Here is a 20,119-nt window from a genome sequence, read left to right on the forward strand (position 1 = left end):
ATCGAACACTTTAGGCAGTTAATAATGTATGCATAAACATTAATAATTCCTTTAGCTTGTGCTGAGGATGTAGTGGTCAAGAATCAAATTGTTGGCAAATGGTATTTCAGCTTGAAGTACTTGTGTGTCAAGATACTTGAAAAGCAGTAATACAGCAGAAGAATCTTTGGATAATATATATATATATATATATCTTTGGATAATATATATATATATATATATATATATATATATATATCTTTGGATAATATATATATATATATCTTTGGATAATATATATATATATATCTTTGGATAATATATATATATATATCTTTGGATAATATATATATATATATATATATATATATATATATCTTCTATAATATAAAGCTGAACATCTGTGTGTGTGTCTGGTTACGAATAGGCTCCTATATGGTTGACTATTATGGAAAACTGATCACATATAATGATAGAAAATGTATTGAGACACAGGAATGGGTATGTTTGATCTGGCATAATGATGATTCATTAAAATTGTGGGGTCTGCGTACACGCTTGGTCCACAAAGTATGGAAATAAAAAATTAAAAAACTTTTACAAGTGTTTTTGATATAGATGTACATAATAATACTTTGATAAGTATGTTTTAACTTAAATAGGGATGGTATAATAAAATTGTGGGGTCTGCGTTCGCGCCTGGCCTCCATAGAATGGAAATAGGCACAAACTTTAATAAAGAATTTCCATATCTATCTGCATAAGTATACTTTGATAATTATGTTTCAGTTTGAAGAAATATGGTATAATAAAATTATGGGGTGTTCGTTTGCGCCTGACCTCCATAGAATGGAAATATGTCACAAAGTTTAACAAGGTTTTTTGATAAGATCCACAGAATATTGTGATAAGTGTTTCAGTGTGAACAGGTATGGTATAATAAATTATAGGGTTTATCTATTTTATTTTTACTTTCATCATATTTTGCTTTGGTTTTGATACCCCAAATTTGAAGCTATCTCTTTACAACCTTTCCTTTTCATAACCTATCATATTTTCATAAATCTGAGTCCATTTTCTGTAGGCTGTTTTTGAACCCAGTCAACAACGGGTACTTTTGCTAGTATATATATATATATATATATATATATATATATATATATAGTAATTTATAAAATATATATGGCGATTAAGCTATATATATTTTATAAATTACTAACTAGCTCTACCTACGTATTGAGCACTTTTGAAGTAAATACTTAAAGTTTATGCATAAATCTATACTTTCGTATATTAATTTTATGTGAGTAAATGAAGTAGTTATATATATATATATATATATATATATATATATATATATATATAAAGAAAACTTGGTTGAATTCTGGAAGTTATATCTAAATAGCATTATGGCGGACAAATTAATATTTGATTTTTGGTTTGTGATTTCTTTTTATCTTTGTAGTATGTTATGATATGAAAAAAAAATGTAATTTACTTTCTTTTAGGAAATACTTATTTGGTCGAGTAAGTTTATTAAACTGGTGGCATTTTTTGTTTATAATCTAAATAAAATCAGCCGCAATTATAAACTTACATTAACCAGAAATAATTGTAGTTTCATGATAATTTGGTTACATTCATAATTGAATAATATGAAAATACTGTAATAGTTCAATTTAACTTTCACATTAATAGTTTAAAATGAGTATAAAATGTTTTGGTAAAAGAAAGAAAATATGAAAAAAAAAAAAATTTCTATATCTGGGCAAAATCAAGTACGGACATCTCATATACATGTCATTAGTTATTTCAAAACCCATAAAATGAAATTAATTCACTAATGAATTTTTTTATGCAGATGACTGAATTTTAATTATGTTTTAAATGTGTTTACTAAACATCTCTTCAGAGACAAATGCATGTTCCTCAAAAAACTACTAGAAAGATTTATTATATGAAATGAAAATAGAATTTGGAGCATAAATAAAGAAATGGAGATATATAAAGTCTACAAACATGCACACACACACACACACACACACACACATATATATATATATATATATATATATATACTAGAAGGCAGCCTGGCATTGTCCAGTTGTAAAATATGCATAAACATATTTTAATTCATACAGATTTCGTACTATTACCATAGAGCCAATTCTCTATTGATTATTATCCAATGTATAGAAATGATTTCAAAAGTTGTGAAAAAATAGGACTTGGGTACCACCCACTAGAAGCAAAACCAAAATGTTTAGCTCTCCGGTTTTAGTCATGATTTATCACTCTTGCATCATTACCATCTGAGCTATCGACAGATGGATATGAAATGTTAAAAATTAAGTGACTTAAAGTTATGAATGTTAAATTTTTCCCATGCACAAAGGTAACCAGAGTAACAGCTTTATTTGACTTACAAAGTTCAACTGTTTTTTTTTTCTTTCTTTTTTTCAATTTTGACCCCTTAGCAGCTATTTTTGCAGGCAAAAAAAAAAGAAAAAATCGAAATTGTTCCACAGGTTCAAATCCCTTATATATCAAGTTTCAAGTTTATAGAACAAAAATTCAGAGAGGAGTTTGGTAGAGACTTTCTGCACACACATGGTCGTTTTTATATATATATATATATATATATATAGTGGAAATGGTAATTAATAAAAACTGAAGAAAGTGCTCAATACCGTTGTAGAGCAGATATGCGTTTTATTTTTTACTAGCAGGGGTACTCGGCGTTGCCCGAGTGTTTTTTTCCGGGGGGGGGGGGTTAAAAATGTTATGGTAGGTAAGTAGGAAGGATCAAACCCGGAGTCATGAGTAAAAGTAGGAAAATAAAGTGTGAAAAAAAAACAAAAAAAAAACATCTGCAACGTTAACAGTTCGGCCACCAAGAAAAGTCCATTCCAGTTGTTTAGGAAAAAAAAAACAAAAAAAAAAACGACTACGGTAGGTCGGCGCGAACGTGAAAATATAATGTGAATTGTCCAGCACGCTAACCACTACGCCACAGAGCACTGCAGCTTAGTTTAGTGATTTTAAATAACTTCACATGAAAGAACTACGAAGCCAAACCGGTGTTTTCTTCTCAACTGTTCCTTGTGAACGATCCCCAAACGGTGTTAAGTGGTGGCAGGGGGAGGAGGAATTTATAAGAGAGAAAATATTTTACCACTTCCATTGATCTTAACCGATTTTGGCCGTGACTTCTCAGCAGAAAAAGTATAGAAATCTAAGATTATCGAGGAATTTGAGAAATAATAAGCCTATAACACACCTCAGATATTGTTCTGCCGTTTGTGCATATTATATTTGCATGAAATATCTTGATTTTTTAATCCTATTAAGGTCAAAATCAGACGGGGGGAAAAAATGAGTTCATTTTATTTATATAGAGATTACCGTATCTTTCTGTTAAGTTACATTATTGTTTCAGCTACTTGGCCATTGTTTTGGGCCGTCTGTAGCATCCTCAGACTTTTACAGAAACGGTTCTGTAAAAGTCTGAGGATGCTACAGATGGCCCAAAAAACGGCCAAGTAGCTGAAACAATAATGTAACTTAACAGAAAGATACGGTAATAAAAAATAAAACATATATATATATATATATATATATATATATATATATATGAATACATTTGTGTGTGCTAGAACTTTTTCATCCTAAATGCTATGCAATAATGCACAATGTAAAAAATATGCATAAATAGAACTGATTGTAATACAGGGTGGTCACTAGAAAAGCAGGAAATTTGAAGGTCAACTTAGATCATGAATAAAATGCGTGATTGCTATTTTTTGATTGGTTCTTTTGTTGTCGAATGGGTGTGCAATCTGCATATTGATTTCATTACATCGTGCAGTGAAGTGCACGGATGACGTTTTGAGTATCTATGAGTATAATATAACATTTGTCTTTGAAAAACTTTGTAAAAATAAATCGTCGTTTGACAAATTTCCTGCTTTTCTAGCGACCACCCTATAGTTATATGAAACCAATGATCTAATAATATACTATAAACAAAGAATAATTAAAGTTCGTTTTTCAAAGAATATGCAAATTAGTTAACCTTTATTTAATAGCTTACTCATCCATGACTGAGCATATTAAGAAGTTTGTTTTAATAATTTTTAAATAGAAAAAGTAGGCTTTCCATATCAATGTGAGTGCGATTAAAAAAAAAAAAAAACTCAACTTTAAAGGCTTTAAATCTAATAAGAAATATATGTAGGTATGAGTGTATATATCTTTGTGTATATTTGCGCGCGCGTGTGTGTGTGTGCACACGCATGCATGCTCGCTGATATACATGTGCATATTCATCATGTCTCCTTTTATTTAGGGACTTAGAAAGAACACAGCAAATAATAAATAAAAACAAATCTTAATACCAATAATGTTAGGAGAATAAATACATAAAATTAAACAAGAGTATTAGCACTGTCTCTACATGAATAAATTCAATGAATAACAATACATTCTATATACTGATTTAAATCTATTCCAAATCGTTTTCAATTACCACAAGACACACATTTAGCAGAAACAATAAATAAACACATTTAATAAACTTTACTTTGAAGTTGATTGTACACAAAATAAAATGAATAATAATTAATAAATACATAAAATGTAAAGAAAAAAAAAATGGTGTTTCTACAGGGCTCTACGGACAAAGTTATCTTTAGCTGACCTTTGACAACTAAATATTTTCGTTTACTAGCCAAATAGAAAAGTTACTAGCCAAACCCATAGCCAAATGCGACTGTTTTACTCGCAATGTAGAGCCCTGTTCTACAGAATTTGGACGAGGTCGATAAAGTTTGCAGATAAAAAAAAAATGGTTTCAGCTGATTTTTTGTTTTGTCAATTTTAAAAAGTTACAAGAGTGGCTTCTAAATTATGCAGTCGAAATTTCCCAAATATTACTGAATTATTAAACAAAAGAACTTTAATCATGTTAGCAGGTGAAAATTGTCTGCCATCTTATTTTAAACCAAAACGGAAAATTACCTCCCTTTTGAATTCTGTTTTTTACAATCGTTTTCATCAAATTCTTTTTTATTTTCTTTAATAAATAATTTTCTACCTTGGCGATCTTCGTAATTTTTTTTATGTAATCATCTTAAAAACATGAGAAATACATACATACCCTTATTTTCATGTAAAATTCAGTATTACGATTTCCGATATTTGATCCCAATAGTGTAGAAGTGCCAAAAAATAAAAGAATCAAAGTCAGATTAACTTTGACAAAACGTATGAAGTGAATTAGATTAAAATTCAAGATAAACATTTACAAATACATGCAATATAAAAAAAATATTAAAACTATGAAACTTTAAAAAGTAATAACAATTACACTGAACAAATTAAGTGTGCATGTATGTTTGGGTATATACGCGCATAGTCATACTGTATTAATGTGTTAACTATTACGATAATTGTCTCCCTTTAACCATTAAAAAGTTGTCTCTAATGGTCGAAATTTGAATATAAACCGTTTTAATAAGATCGCAGAAAACAAATTTTCAAAAATTAAGCGAATTAGAATTAGTTATAAATGCAAGAAAAATAAGGAAAATAATATTGAGTATCGACACAAACCCTATATCGTAAAGTTTAATATAATAATTTTAAAATAAATTAATTTTCAATTTTTGCGGAATTTGCTCATTGCCATAATGTGCATGTTTAAAAGTCAAATACGTCTGACAAAGGGATATTTCCTAAAATATCACAATATGGATCCTCCACCTGACTATATTAACACAAGTAAGAACACAATACATATATTATATATTTACATGTATATGTATGTATGTATGTATAAGAACAAGTAGTTAATAAAACATGTTAAAAAAACATTTTGAAAAAGAGTTAAAAACATTTAATTTTAAAAAGAAAGCACAAAATAAGTGGATAGTCCTTAATCCGAGGAGTGTGTGTGTGTGTGTGTGTGTGTGTGTGTGTATGTATGTATGTATATATATATATATATATATATATATATATATATATATATATATATATATATATATATATATAACACATATTGTATTGGGTTAGTAACTAAGTTCTTACCGATTTTTAAATATATTGTGTTTGGAAAATTTATTTGTTAAATTTGATTTTTCAAGTTAAAATCAAATGAGAATCTTGTTGATGTTGGGAATAGTTGTGAACACTAGTGAAGAATACATCATTGATTAAATAGTTGTTGGTTCTTATTTTACTTTAAAAAAAATGTAGATTAAAAAAAACGACAATCACTTAGTTGCCAACCTAATATTAATGAAGGAGAATCTGCATAGCTTATTCCACCATTATATCTTAATTTGCTTCAGTTTGTGTCTATTCATTACACCTCTGCATGGTATTTCCTTCTATAAATTTAAATTTCTTTTATATATACACTAAACAATGCTTCATGCAAACTGTATCAACCTTTTTAAAATGAAAAATACCTCCTAAATTCTTTTCCCTCAGTAATTTCAATCTGAACATGTTTCCTGTTCAGAATCGGACAAAAAAAAACAAAAAAACCTTATCATTCTGCAATGAGTTTATGAACTTTATTGGTAAAAATTAATTGATCAAAAGAGATGGATGATAAGCACGTCAGGCTTGGAAAGAGTTTGTGATGAGAGAAGTGGATGGTGCAAGCAAATGAGAAACATTCAGTTGTAATACACAAAATAAAATGTGAAGAATCTCATTTTGTTTTGGATGTGATTCCATGTTGGTATGCGAGAGTTATATCCTGACTAATGAGTTGCACCATGTTGTTGCAACAGAGTTTATCCTAGTCAGGCTGAGCTGGCTTCTTTCCTTGTTGATACAACGTTCTAAACCATTGCAACTCTTTCATTGTGATCTTGAGCATAGTTTTGACAGATGATGTTTGTGCTAACCTGGCAGAAGTAGGGACGATTAAAGTACAAATTAATTCCCCCCTTCTGATTTGAACCTTTTTTTGTGAGAGCTCCAGAGGAAAATTGCTGTTTAGCATTGGCCACTGGACAGACGTTTAAACTGAAGTGGCGGTGTCTAACTCTAAGAAACGAGGCCTATAATTAGGCCCTGTTTCTTAGAGTTTGGGCCCGTTATTATTGGGTCACCCTGTGTGTGTGTGTATGTGTGTGTGTGTATATATATATATAGATATAATAAAAACGATGGTTGACGTTATGCGAATGAAGAGGAAAACCTAAAATAGATAAATGGTCATCAATGTTTTGTCCCTATTTCAGGGAACATCATCAGGATTTAGTTAAAAAATGCTGAGGAAACAAGTTTCAGACCACATGCAAGTGAAGATGGAACAAAACGTTGATTACTATTTGTCTATTTTAGGTTTTCCTTTCCATTCACACACACACACACACACATATATATGTTGTTTTAACAAAAACCAAGACATCAAAGAATAGATTGATAGCAACAAATACTGTATTTCAACGTTAGTTACAATTGTTTCAAGACTTTTCGGACAAATTCAAACATTGTCGTTTGAAAATTTTCACATGAACAGCCTTTCGTCTGACTTGTTGAATAAAAAACACTTTAACAATGAAACATTATGGAAACCATTGTTAAAGTGTTACACTATTTGTTGCTATCAATTCATTCTTTGGTGTCTTGGTTTTTGTTAATTAAATATATTAACACTCAATTATGGAATATGATAATTTTGTAGCTCACAGTTTAAGTCATCTCTTTTTGGCTTAAAACTTATTCGTATATAAATGATTACAATTATATAAACCCAGTAAAATTCGGAATACTATAAATAAGATATATATATCTTTTACCTGTTCTTTTTTTCTCTCCATGTTTTGTCTTCCTTTGCCTCTATTTCCACTCTCTGAAAATATTAATTTTGGCCATATTTCAAATTATTCATAGGTAAGAAAGTAGCTTCTTTCTAAGAACTGCAAGCTTGTGAAAGTCTTTCTGCTGATTGTTTTCCTCCTACCTACATCCTTGTTCTTTTTAAGACTAAGGTCAATAGTTCTTAACTCCTTAGTGGCTTCATACCTTGTTTGCAGTGATTTCTATAAAACAAAATGTACTGATGAATGTGCTCCTGTCTCCTTTAAAGCATATCAGTGAATATTTTCCTTGTATAAAAAAATGTATTGTAGATAAACGCACTTCACTAAATCATCTAAGTGAAATTCTTTTTTTTTCTTCTAAGTGATTATGAGTGAATGCTCTTAGTGGAGGGCTGTGAACCTCAGATCAAGAAATTCATCTTGATTTCAGATTTATTTTTTTGCATTAGCCAATAACATTTCTGATCATTATTTGTTTCTTTACTATTAATCAATTATTGATTAATAATAATAATGAATATATAATTAAGGTTTAGTGTGTGTATACAATTAAGCCTTTTTAAAAAATTTGAATTTGACAAACTAATTTGATTATGAAATGAAAGTGAGCAAAAGTAATTTCTGTTTCTTCATAAACAAGCAAGTCATTTTTTTTTCTTTTAATCTTGGACAATGTCATGTAAATACAGCTATATAATTTGGCTTGAATTTAAAATAGATGTTCTTAAAAATGTTTGTTCTTGTACAGAATTCCCCCTATATTAAAAAACAAATAAAAAACATCTGTATGATATACTGTAGGGAAAATTGTAACTTATCTGACTAATGTGTGTGTGCTTTGCAGGGTTCAGTCATTTGACAAGAAAAATAAAGACACTTCGCAGTTGCTTTTGTGTTTGATTACGTGTGAGTTATGCAGACACTATGCAAATGAGACTATACCAGGTGCATAAAAAGAACCGTGAAGGGAAACAGGAGATTGTTGGAAGAAGACATACTACGGAGGCAAACATGATGCATGATTGTTTAAGTCAGTTAGAAAAACCGTGGGTAGAAAAGATCACACAACTTTATTGAGACTAACTTTCAAACTAGAACCAAACAAAAATATCATGTTCCCAATTTAACATAAATTGATCAAGTAGTTTTATTTTTATAAAGAAAATCAAATTTTATGAGTATCCAAAAAGTGACTATCTCGTCCACCATTTTGAAAACAATTCCAAGGAACAAAGGGAGATAACAATAATTTAAACTTGTGAGTCTTATGTTGTAATGCCTACAAAATATCCGTAGTCGCTTAAAAATGGTTATCTTTATGAAAATAAAACTACTTGATCAATTTACGTGGTCTTTTTGGAAAATATTTTCTTTCCATCACAAATAGACACATCATACAGATTTTTTTTTTTTTTTTAATACAGCTGGAATTTTGAACAAGAACCATGTTTTTTTTTTTGGTTTTGTTTAAAGACTAACATCTGTTCTATTTAAATTTTGTTTTAATTATAAAAGGTCTATCAAAGTGCCGGACACGACGCAGAGAACGTCTGCTTGGGTGCAGAGTTTGAACAATGAACCCATCGTTATTGACGACGACGATGATGATGATGATTTTCAGGTGACAAAGATTTCTACCAAACCAGAGTTGAAGAAAGACAATATTTTTACTATCTTGAGTGACAAAAAGGAGATCTCCAACATGAACGATGAATTGCCAGAAATTGATGAAATCCCCAAAACAATTCACGGTTAGAATTTCTATTAATTTTGTCATTCTAATCTTTTCCGTCTATTTTTTTTTTTTTTTTTTTTTTCTAATGCTGCAGTCATTGTAGACATTACTCAGGTGTGCACTATAACTTATCAAATGTGTATGGTGAGGAGCATCAGGGGTAGTTTGGGCGAATTTCAGGCTTTTTTTTTCTTGGTAATGTTTAAAGGTTGTGGTCAGAGAAGAATGCAATAAAAATTTTGAATAAACATTAGAAATAGCTTTATGTTGCTAAATATTAATTTATATTATTAATAATATATATTAAATGAGAAATCATTTAGAGTTAAAATTCAAGTTTTGTTTTCAGAAAAACACGACATCAAGTCTAGTTTGGTGGCCATTTTGTTTGATTTAGCTTATTCACATAATGCTGACAAATTTCAAACATGCTTTCTTCAATTTTACATACATAATGCTAAATAGATTCTAAAAGTAGATGATTCTAGATTTATTTATATTTAACATAAAACCAATTTAATGCCTATACAATTTTTTTGCTTGCCTTCTTCTCTGACCACTACTTTTAAACATTATCTTTATTTTTGTAATACTAATGAAATCATTGTTTACGCTCCATTGCACTCATCAAAAGTGCATATGCATGGAAGCAGAAAAACAGATGTAACTTTGAATTTTTGGAAGCATGACAGTTTTAAAGGATGCAGTGTCTTAGCAGCCAACAACTGATGCAAGCAGTTTGTTTCATACTTCAACAACATGAAAAAATATTTCCGAAAGTCATGGGTGATGCTGTTTTCTAACTTTGTATACAAGTTTGTGTCCGCATGTTTTTATTTAAAAATTTTTTTTGTTTTTTTTTAATTTAAAAAATTTTCCTCTCTTTTTCTACCCCAAACAAAACACAGTGCCACTTGGACATGAAGGACTATTATTTGGTCCCATATCTACAGGGACACTATGTAGGGAGTTGAACAACGCGATTTCTCTTCACATTGCATTGAAACTTCTGCATGTCAATACAGTTAAGGAAGCAGGAGACCAGGAGAGAATTACTAAGTCTAGCAGTTTGAGGGAAGAAACTTAGAATAGAAGGCTTTCTGGCATTTAGGGATCTCTATAGTGAAGGGGTGAGATTTTGTTTGTTGGGTTAGGGGTTACGAGTTTGTCGGAGCATACTCCAATAGAATACTTGTAAAACAGGCACAGGGATGCAACATTGTGGTCATGGGGTAGAGGTTGGAGTTTGGTTGATAGTATTAGGTTGGAGACTCTTTTTTTGGATCTTGTCTAAGAGTAAGAGACTAGTGGTAGATGCCCCAGTCTAGATGTGCCAACAATACTTCATGCATGGGCAAATGGTGGTTTTGTAGAGATATAGGATACTGCCAGGCATGAGTAATTTTCTAGCATGATAGAGCCCACCTTCTTTGCAGCAACCTTGGCAATGTTTTCAATGTATTTGTTCCATAGAGATCAAAAAGATTTGAAGAGATGATTAATTATTTTGTGTGTTTACCAAATCAGTTGCTAGATGTTGGAGCTTAATGAATCCAAACTTTGGAAAACAATGCATTCAGAGTATAACTGATGTCTGATGGAAGGCTTTTGTTACATTTCTAAATCGTTTCCAAATGGTCAATTCATTTAATTAATGTTCATCACTCTTATTTTTTTTTTCCTGGCCAATCAAACATAATTGTTGGAGTTGTATAAATTCTATACAATATTTAAAAGACAAAAATAAGCTTTTGAATCAATCCAAATTCATTAACAATGAAAATAGCATAATTTTGTAATTAATACTTTTTGTTTTTTTAATATTGAATTATTTGTGAAAACTGAATCTGTAGCAATGTTGGATGTGAATGTAAAAATGATGCTAAAAATCGAAATTTCCACATTAGGCTAGATTAGGCAGAAATCAGAAAAGTCCAATAGAAGTTCAAAATTAGTTATTACACAAAACAAACTGTGAGACTGACTGAAATTTGGTAAACAAGTTAGGCAAAGACTGGAGTTTATTTGTCCCAAACATGGTTGGATTGCACAAAGGACTGTAGATTCTATTAACGATTCCATGGATGTCATTTTTAGGGTATATTTTGTAAAATTGGTTCCAGTATTTTTGTTCTTGAGGAGATAATTATAAATTTGTTATATAACTAATAACATCTATCCAATGTTAATTGGAGTTTGCCATTTTCATATTTTTCTTTTTTCATTGAAATTATTAAAATAAATGCAATTGAATATATTCATAGAATATGTATATTTGTATATATTTCTTTTATTCTGAGGAAAAAAAATCTCTATTTTCTGTTGATGCATAAAAACTATTCTATTTATTTGTAGAATCTGAACCAATGAGTACGGAAAATGTGGTGGAAATCAAAGATGGAAAAGACCAACCGCTAGATTCCAATGAAAGTATGTTGGATTTTGGAATTCAAAATTATTATTTTCTACTATGAAGACCTCTTTGTGAATGTTTAAGAGATCAACTTTAGATTATTTTATTTTATACAAACTATACTTACCTGGCATTGCTTGGGAGCCTTTTTACTTTCAATTTAGTGTCGCTTTTTATTTATTTTAATTATTTTGTTTATTGATTTATTTATTTTTAATTAAATTTTAAAATCACATTTATTGGTATATTTACGTTCTCATTATTTGATCATTCAATGCAGATGTATAAAATGAGACCAACTTTCCTCATCTTTACTAACCTAATGCTAACTGTTCTCCTCTTTATGAAAGTAAAACAAAAGAAAAAAACTGATGTACCAACATACCAATGTACTGTAAGTAGGTCTAGGGTAGTGATATTCAGTAATCTTTTTTTTTATTTTATGACTTGATTGAGAATTGAATCCCAGTTTCACGTTCCATTAACAGTTTAACCATTATGGCAAAGAGACTGGTTCGTAAATAGGATTAGAAGAAATATTTCTTTAAAATAGGTTTTTAGAATTTTATTCAAATTTTTATTTATGTTGATGAGAAACAAACTTTTCATCAATTTCTTTGTCACATTTTTAATCAAACATTTTCTTTATCAGTTCGCCGCAAATGTACAAGATCGACAATGTCTCGGTTCAAGAATTTGCCGAATCCCAAAGCCCCAATGCACATTTCAGATGGTAAGTTTCACTTTTTTTTTTGTGAGTTCATCATTTCTAATGATGAAAAGTATTGGATTCTGCTAATCCTGCAGATGTTCAGATGATCTTCATTGGGAGTCAGTTGTGCCAGATCTGCCATGTTGCATGTGTGATCAATAAGAAACATGTGAAGATAGTTTTAGGAGAAGGAACTGGAAGATTTGATAGCCCTATCTTGAGATTTAAGGACATTATCTTGGAGTACGAAGAGGCCACCCACCCTCGGATTCCCGTGTTTCAATTTAATCCCTTCCTACAGTCAATTCTGATCCATATTACTGTTCAGGTTCCCTTTTTCATTTAGACGGTTATGATCATCACAGCAATTATAATTACGGCAAGCCAAAAACTATATGGTCTCCCGACTGATGCCTTGAATTTTATAAAAATAAAAATTAGCCCTAAAAGGTGTTTTTCACCCTTAAAACACCCTGGGGTTCAAGCCATAGAATTTTCCCAGGGTCAAATATTACTTTTCCAGATGTATATCCATGTGATCTTGCTTTTGGATAATTTTCAGCAAAATCTAATCGTTGGAAAAGATTCTGTCCTGAAAATTGCTATTTTTGGCCATTTTGACCTAACCAGAATTTTTATAAAAAATCCGAGAATGTTACATTTCCTCCCTTGGGTAGTTGTAACTTCATGCAAAATTTCAGAAAACTGTAATGAGTAGTTATTGAGAATTTTGGGAACGAACAGACGGATGAACGAACGAAGGTGAATTCTAAGATCCAAATTCGGCTAAGTCGGTGGACCAACTATCCATACAGAATAGAGAAATTTTTCTTCAAAATTTACTCCTAGATTTGCTGTGTTTTGTCTTCTGCTCATGCATATTAACAGGCTAACATTGTGAAAGGTGTAACTATTCACCGCACACAGCCATTTATTATAGAAAGGCTGCATTTGCACATTACACAGTGAAACTAGTTGATTATTCCACAAATAGGTCATCTCAGAAGGTACCATTCTTCTGCAAACTCTTTAGGTATGTGTATAAGTGTTTGTTTACACAAATAGGAAATACATCTGGCAGAGCAGAAATGCTCAACTTTTGATGGGCACCTTCTCATCTCTTTTGAACGATCTTCCGTGAAACTGCAATGTTCTCTACTGAAGAATCCATTTGTCGATGATCATCATAGGAACTATAACTACCTGTTAAGAACGAAAGAATTTTTATTCAACGTTTACTCCTCTAGATCCTCCGTATTCAGTCTATACCCATGTATATTAACAAGCTGACTTTGTGAAGGATGTAGTTCTTCACTATGGAGAAGCTATATTTTGGTATGACGTAGTACTGAGATGTATGAAGATCAGTCGGGGATGCTACAAATTAGCCATCTCAGAAAGGCACTACTCCTCTACAAACTCTTCAATTTTAGTTACTTATCTGTAATGGAAATTCTTATATTTATTGTGGGAGCAAATTGGAAATATCAACCCTTTTCAGGTTGTGCTTTGAGGTCAACATTATTTGGATACATCTTGCAGACAGCATGCTCATCTGAACACTCTGAGTTAAAAATGGTATGGATCAAATCTGACCATCTGCTTATCTATCTGCTGGACAATAAGATGTTGGTCATTCCAAAATTAGATGTTGGTCTGACCAAGAATCTGTTTTTTGTTTTTGTTTTTTTTTTTCTTTTTAATGGATCTGCTTAAGTTTTAATTCTGCAGCTCATTTTTTCAGTTGCATATACAGGGTGACCCCCCAAAACGGGCCCCAACTCTAATTGTTCCTGTTTCTTAGTGTTTGGTCATAACTAGTTTATTATATTAAAAACATCACATCAAAACACTAGGGTCTTTGGCCTTTTTTTCTCCATTGACTGTAAAATGCTCAGAAAAACAATTGAATGTCCTCTGTTTTTTTTTTTTTTTGGTCACCCTGTATTAAGTGACTACCAAACTAAAAGCCAATCAAGGATAAGGATTAATGAGATTGTAAGTTGGATTCTGAGTGTTGATGATGCTGAACAAAATGAACAAAATTGCTGACTCATAGTATAAAAGAAAATAAACAAAAATTTGGTTGTCCAGAATTTCCCCTACATTAAAAAAAAAACCAAAAATACAGAAAAATTTTCATGATGCACTTACCTCTGATGGAACGAAAAGATATTCCAAAAATCACATAAAATGATCAAGTTTTATTTTTATAAAGAAAATCATTTTTAAATGATTTTAAGCAATTAATCTGAAATCGTAGGCATTACAAGGTTGATCTCGCAAATTTGAATTATTGTAGAGTTATTTGCCCTTGTTTTTTTAAGATGGCAACACAAGACAGCCCCTTTTTGTTTACTCATAAAATTTAATTTTCTTTTTTAAAAATAAAACTACTTGATTTTTGGAAGATGACATTTTCGTTTCATCACAGGTGCATACACTATACAGATTTTTTTATTTTTGTTTTTTAATATAGAAGGAATTCTGGATATCAACAAAAAAATTTTTTTCTTGCTATTTGTAAGTAAAATCTTTTTTGATGTTTGGAATTTTTAACAATCTTAATTATCAAATGTTTTTATTTAATAAGTAATTTCAAATGTCTATTAAAAAACATGTTTGCTTAAGAGTTATAAACTACACAAGTTACATTTAGAAATCTTGTATAATTTAATAATTGAGTATGATTCCGGGCTGGTTATGATAAAGAAAATACTGTAATATTCATTTCCTTTGGTTGACCATGAACAAAAGAATTGCGGGTGGGGGTTGGAACTACTTTATTTCTTTCTTGGTGCTTGTGCAGAATAGTGAATCTTGAAACAAACGCATTTCATGTGAAAACATTATTACATACTTATGTGTTATGTTGAAAGTAGTATAAATTCTAAAAATTACGAAAAATTGTTCAGTAGATGTGCTAGATCCAGTTTTTACAAAATATCCACAATAATGGTCCAATATTTTGTCAAAGTGATCAATTGTAGTTACCTTCCCTGGATTTTGAGAACTTTTCCACATTAAAACATGATAAAATTATATAAATTGATAAATTTTATTTTTACTCATAATTATTTCTTGACTAGATTATTATGGCATGTAAGTACATAATGTTTTCTCCTGAAATGCGTTTGTTTTAAAATCCATTATCCTACACAAGCATCAAAACCCCCACTGAAACTAGGTCAAATAGTCAGTCAACTCTTCTTTTTAATTGTGTTGAGTTAGTTTCTAGAAGGGTGGAGGTGGAGGTAGTCAAATGAAGATGTAGAGAGAAAAATTTTTCAAAGATGTTAGTGTTTTTGGTGCTTCTACATTATAATAACAAAAAAATATTGGATTTCAAGTGAAAAAAAAATTGTACCTACATAGTTGTCAGGTCTCAAAAAGTAATATATCCAAAAATTCAGAAAAACAATAAAGTAGAAAAATAATTATTAATGAAAAAAAATGTGAAATGAAGCAAAATCACTGTTATGCTTACTAAAAAAAAAAAAAAAGTTGATAGGGGAGATAATTAAGTTATGTTCTGTTACGTCATGTAATGAACATAATTCAAAATGTCAGACAAATTTTATTCCCGATATAAACTTTATTAAAAACTATCTTTCATTAATAATTATTTTTCTACTTTATCGTTTCCTGTAATTTTTGGATATGTTAACTATTTGTGACATGAAAATTACGTAGGACCGTTTGTTTTACTTGAAATTCAGTATTTTTTTTGTTATTATAATATAGAAGCACTGTTTTATTTTTTTTTATTTTAAATTCCATACTATTTTATTATCCATGCCTTAACCCAAGCAACACAGAGTTGCCTTGCTCGTTCTACAAAAAAAACAAAAAACGTACTCATTAAAATGTGTAAATTTTAATTGTTTTTAATACCATTTTTTTGCAGTCGAGTTGGCCGATGGAAAATATAAAGGTAAATCCTTCAATAAATGTTTTTACAAAATAAAATCACAAAATTTTTTTGATTTTAATTTTTGAAGATAAAAAATTTGAGGATATTTTGTGTAAAAGTTTTTTTTTTTTTTTTTCTCATAAATGTGAGAATAAAATTCACTTTTCAGAATGCATTTTATTTTTTTAAAATTACAAAGCAAACCAATTCGAATGTTATCAAATTTTTTATCAAAAACAATTTTCTCATTATCAGGAAAAGATCAAGTATAGCATAAAAATGATGCTCCTCCTCCTCCAAAGCTAAAAATAACCGTTATTTTGTTTATTTTTTTTGACAGTGTAAACTCTTTTCATTTTAATTTGTATTCAGTAAATGGTTCGCGTTGCTATTCTTATCTTGGTTATTAATTTTACGTTTCGACTGAAGTAACCCTAGATCTTCTTCAGATGTTTTGTTTCAAACTTTGAAACCTTCTCATAAAACACAAGAATCTATACAGAATTTTTTAACTGGGCCCTTTATTTAATTCATGTGAGTAGATTGTTCTCATTCTCTCAACCATATTCGGGTAGAAGTATTAATATTTTTATGTTATTCTTAGTTAATGTTTGTAGTAAGGATTGACCATCCAGAAGACGCACTTAGAACTAATTGTTATTCAATTCAATGTTGTGCCACGGGTCCACATGCACAATTTTGGTATGATTTTAAGAGTTTTAAACTTTTTTTTTTTTTTTTTTTTTTAAGGTGTGTGTTATCTATATGTATAGTCTAAAAAAATTTTATTTTATTGTTTTTTTTTATAAAAAAAAAAAAATAAAACAATGCCTTTTAATTTCCTAGGGATACTTAAGTTCAACACACCATAGACTTAGAATTTGCAGAGGAAGACTTACTGCTAAATAGTAAAAGGAAAATTCAACTATAACAATGAAAAAAAAAAAAAGAACCATAACTTGTTAAATAGAAAAAGATTTTTAGCTGTTTAGATTTAAAAACAGAACAATTGTTAAATTCATGGCACTTCAATTGAAAATACCACTGTTTCTTAGAACTTTTTATATACTTCGTAGATTATAATATCTCCGATTTACGAAAGGAGGTCACATCTATCTTTTATTTGAGTGGCATTTACACGCTATTTTCATGCTATTTCTTGGTCTCTGCATGTTTCTTTGGCTTTTTCATATGAAAGTGAAACTGATTTGAAAAAAAAAATTGAGTCGCTGACCTTTATGACCAGCAGGTATTGAAGGACACTGCCAGAGCTCCTCCCTCTAAGAGGGAGCTGATTTCCCCCACCATGGCGAAAGCCAAACTTAATTGCATGATTTCATTTCTCCGCTGTGAACTCGGTCACTTTCACTTTCTGCATGTCAAATTTTTGATTGTTAAATTAGAACACTTTTCACTTCCTGTCCCACCGTAGCCGAGTGGTAAGACGTCAGGTGTTTTTCACTTTTTTTTCCACCTCGCGTCAAGGCTTTGGGTTCAAACCTACCTGCCTACTCCAACTTATTTTTTTTTTCTCAACACACACTTAACAACACCCGGGCAATGCTAGGCACCCACGCTAGTCTAATACATAAAAGGCAAAATGTGTGTTTGTGTGTGTATGTGTTTGTATGTCTGCCAAAAACTTTAGACACATGTAATGGATCTTTACAAAACTGGTATTGTTTTAAAGCTCCGTTGCCCGGATGACAAATATTGAAAAATTGGGCCAAAACATTAATTACTTCACCCTCAACTCGGCCATTTTTCCAAGGAGGGGGTCAGTTTTATTCGGCAACATTTTCGCAAGTAATCATCTCCTTTCGATTGACTACTGTTAATTCCAACGCTCGCGACTTTCGATTGCGCGATGGATGCATCAGCTCAAACATTAGGTTTTTTTTTTCACCTTTTCCTCCTTCGCGTTACGGTTCCAAGCCTGCCTGCTTACTACCACCCCCAACTGCCTACTGTTGTTTTGACAACCCCTCCACTACCACTTTTTTACCCCCCCCCTCTGGGTTCCATACTACATAACCTCTCCACACTCAGGCAATGCCGGGTATCCCCACTAGTCTATTATGTAAATCTCAAACGTCTGTTTGTGTGTGTCTCTGCTAAAAACTTTCATCAGTCGCATCGGACCAAGTTGAAACCAGTACCATCTAAAAGAGCGATGTCTCGGGCACATAATAATATCTGAAAATTAGAAATAAAAAGATTAATTCTGTTGTGATCAATTAGACCATTTCTTGCAGGGGGGGGGGGTCACTTTTCGCAACACCATTTTTTGCAAGTCACGTATACATTTATGTTTATAAACGTTATTTTTTCAGGGTCATGATGTCATAAGTTGTCGTGGTCCGATTGGCAAAAGCATTTGCCACTTACCTTTTTTTCCCTTTCTTCCATCTTTTGCATTTCAGGTTCGAACCTGCCTACTGTGGCTATTTTTTTTTTTTTTGCTGTTGCCGGGGCACTTGCTGCTATTTTGATTGAAACAAAAGTTGTTTTGATTCGTTTTTTGAGGGGAGGGGGGCTCCAGGTTGTCACCTACTTCTTCTGTTCTTTTTTGGGGGTTGCTCAATATCCTTTGTATAGCAGCTCTGTCCAAACCGAATTTCATGTCCATCCAGGAAATGCCAGGTCTCCATACTAGTATATAATAAGTCTTATAATACTATTAAAAACCTTATTCTTAAGAACTACTCTGTGATATGTTAGAATATAAAATTATATAGGAATAAAGATGCATAAACTATATATAAAAACTTTTCCTACTGGTGTTCTGATTAACTAAGAATAACATGATGATTTATACGTTATCTGATTGTAGCTAACTGAACAAGAATAATCTTCACTCGTGGATTAATAAAGGTTCATTTAAAAATTTGGTATATGTTTGCGAGTTCAAGATGATGCACTTGAAGAAGATCCAAGGTTACATTGTCCGAAACAATTAAGATGAGAATAATAATTTGAATAATACGAATGATTAATCCTCATATAAAAACTTCTGAAACAAAATCAAGTTTGAACAAGTTTTTAAAAACTTCATAATTTGAGATGTATATGTTAACACATGTTAAAATTTCTTTTTTTTTTTTTCTTTTTTTTCTTTTTTTTTTTGGGATTTTGAAATTGTTTTAATTTTATGAGGATGTAGATCGAAGGTTTTACTTGAAAAATGTTACCATAACTATGTAGAGGATTATTTATTTTTATGATTAACATATACTAGTGAACTGAAGAGCTTTTTTTTTTTTTTTTTTTTTTTTTTTTTTTTTTATTAACATGCACATTATGCACATTATGGATTTATTAAAATCAAGGAAATTACTTTTTTCAATTGCTTTCAATATTTTTTTGTTTTAGTTTTTAAGAGAATTCTTTTGGATTCGAAAATAAAATTCAAAATGAGTTTTTATTGAATTTTCTTTTTGTTATAAAATTTGTTTAAAATTTCTTAAATAAGAGATTAAATTAAGAGATGTTTACTCCACCCTTTCCTCCAAGAAAAATACAC

General features: G+C 30.5%; 2 protein-coding genes across 11 annotated transcripts in view; one reads left to right on the forward strand and one right to left on the reverse strand.

Annotated features, from left to right (window-relative positions):
- Positions 1 to 20,119, forward strand: part of LOC145293007 (histone-lysine N-methyltransferase SETDB1-B-like) — a 166,276-nt gene that overhangs the window by 132,502 nt on the left and 13,655 nt on the right. For 9 of the 10 annotated variants that reach the window (XM_080139265.1, XM_080139269.1, XM_080139271.1 and 6 more), the window contains 4 exons: positions 9,339 to 9,574; positions 11,914 to 11,988; positions 12,624 to 12,704; positions 16,591 to 16,617. In XM_080139265.1, coding sequence (XP_079995391.1) covers positions 9,339 to 9,574; positions 11,914 to 11,988; positions 12,624 to 12,704; positions 16,591 to 16,617 — 419 coding nt within the window. The remainder of the gene's footprint in view (positions 1 to 9,338; positions 9,575 to 11,913; positions 11,989 to 12,623; positions 12,705 to 16,590; positions 16,618 to 20,119) is intronic. The other variant, XM_080139270.1, reaches the window with a different exon arrangement.
- LOC145293008 (leucine-rich repeat-containing protein 72-like) overlaps positions 18,600 to 20,119 on the reverse strand; it is a 72,237-nt gene continuing 70,717 nt past the window's right edge. The window contains exon 7 of the mRNA XM_080139277.1: positions 18,600 to 18,792. Coding sequence (XP_079995403.1) covers positions 18,665 to 18,792 — 128 coding nt within the window. The 3' untranslated portion in view covers positions 18,600 to 18,664. The remainder of the gene's footprint in view (positions 18,793 to 20,119) is intronic.

The sequence above is a fragment of the Euprymna scolopes genome, chromosome 14 (assembly GCF_053919585.1).
Source record: "Euprymna scolopes isolate OS-2025 chromosome 14, ASM5391958v1, whole genome shotgun sequence".
Taxonomy (NCBI): Eukaryota; Metazoa; Mollusca; class Cephalopoda; order Sepiida; family Sepiolidae; genus Euprymna; species Euprymna scolopes.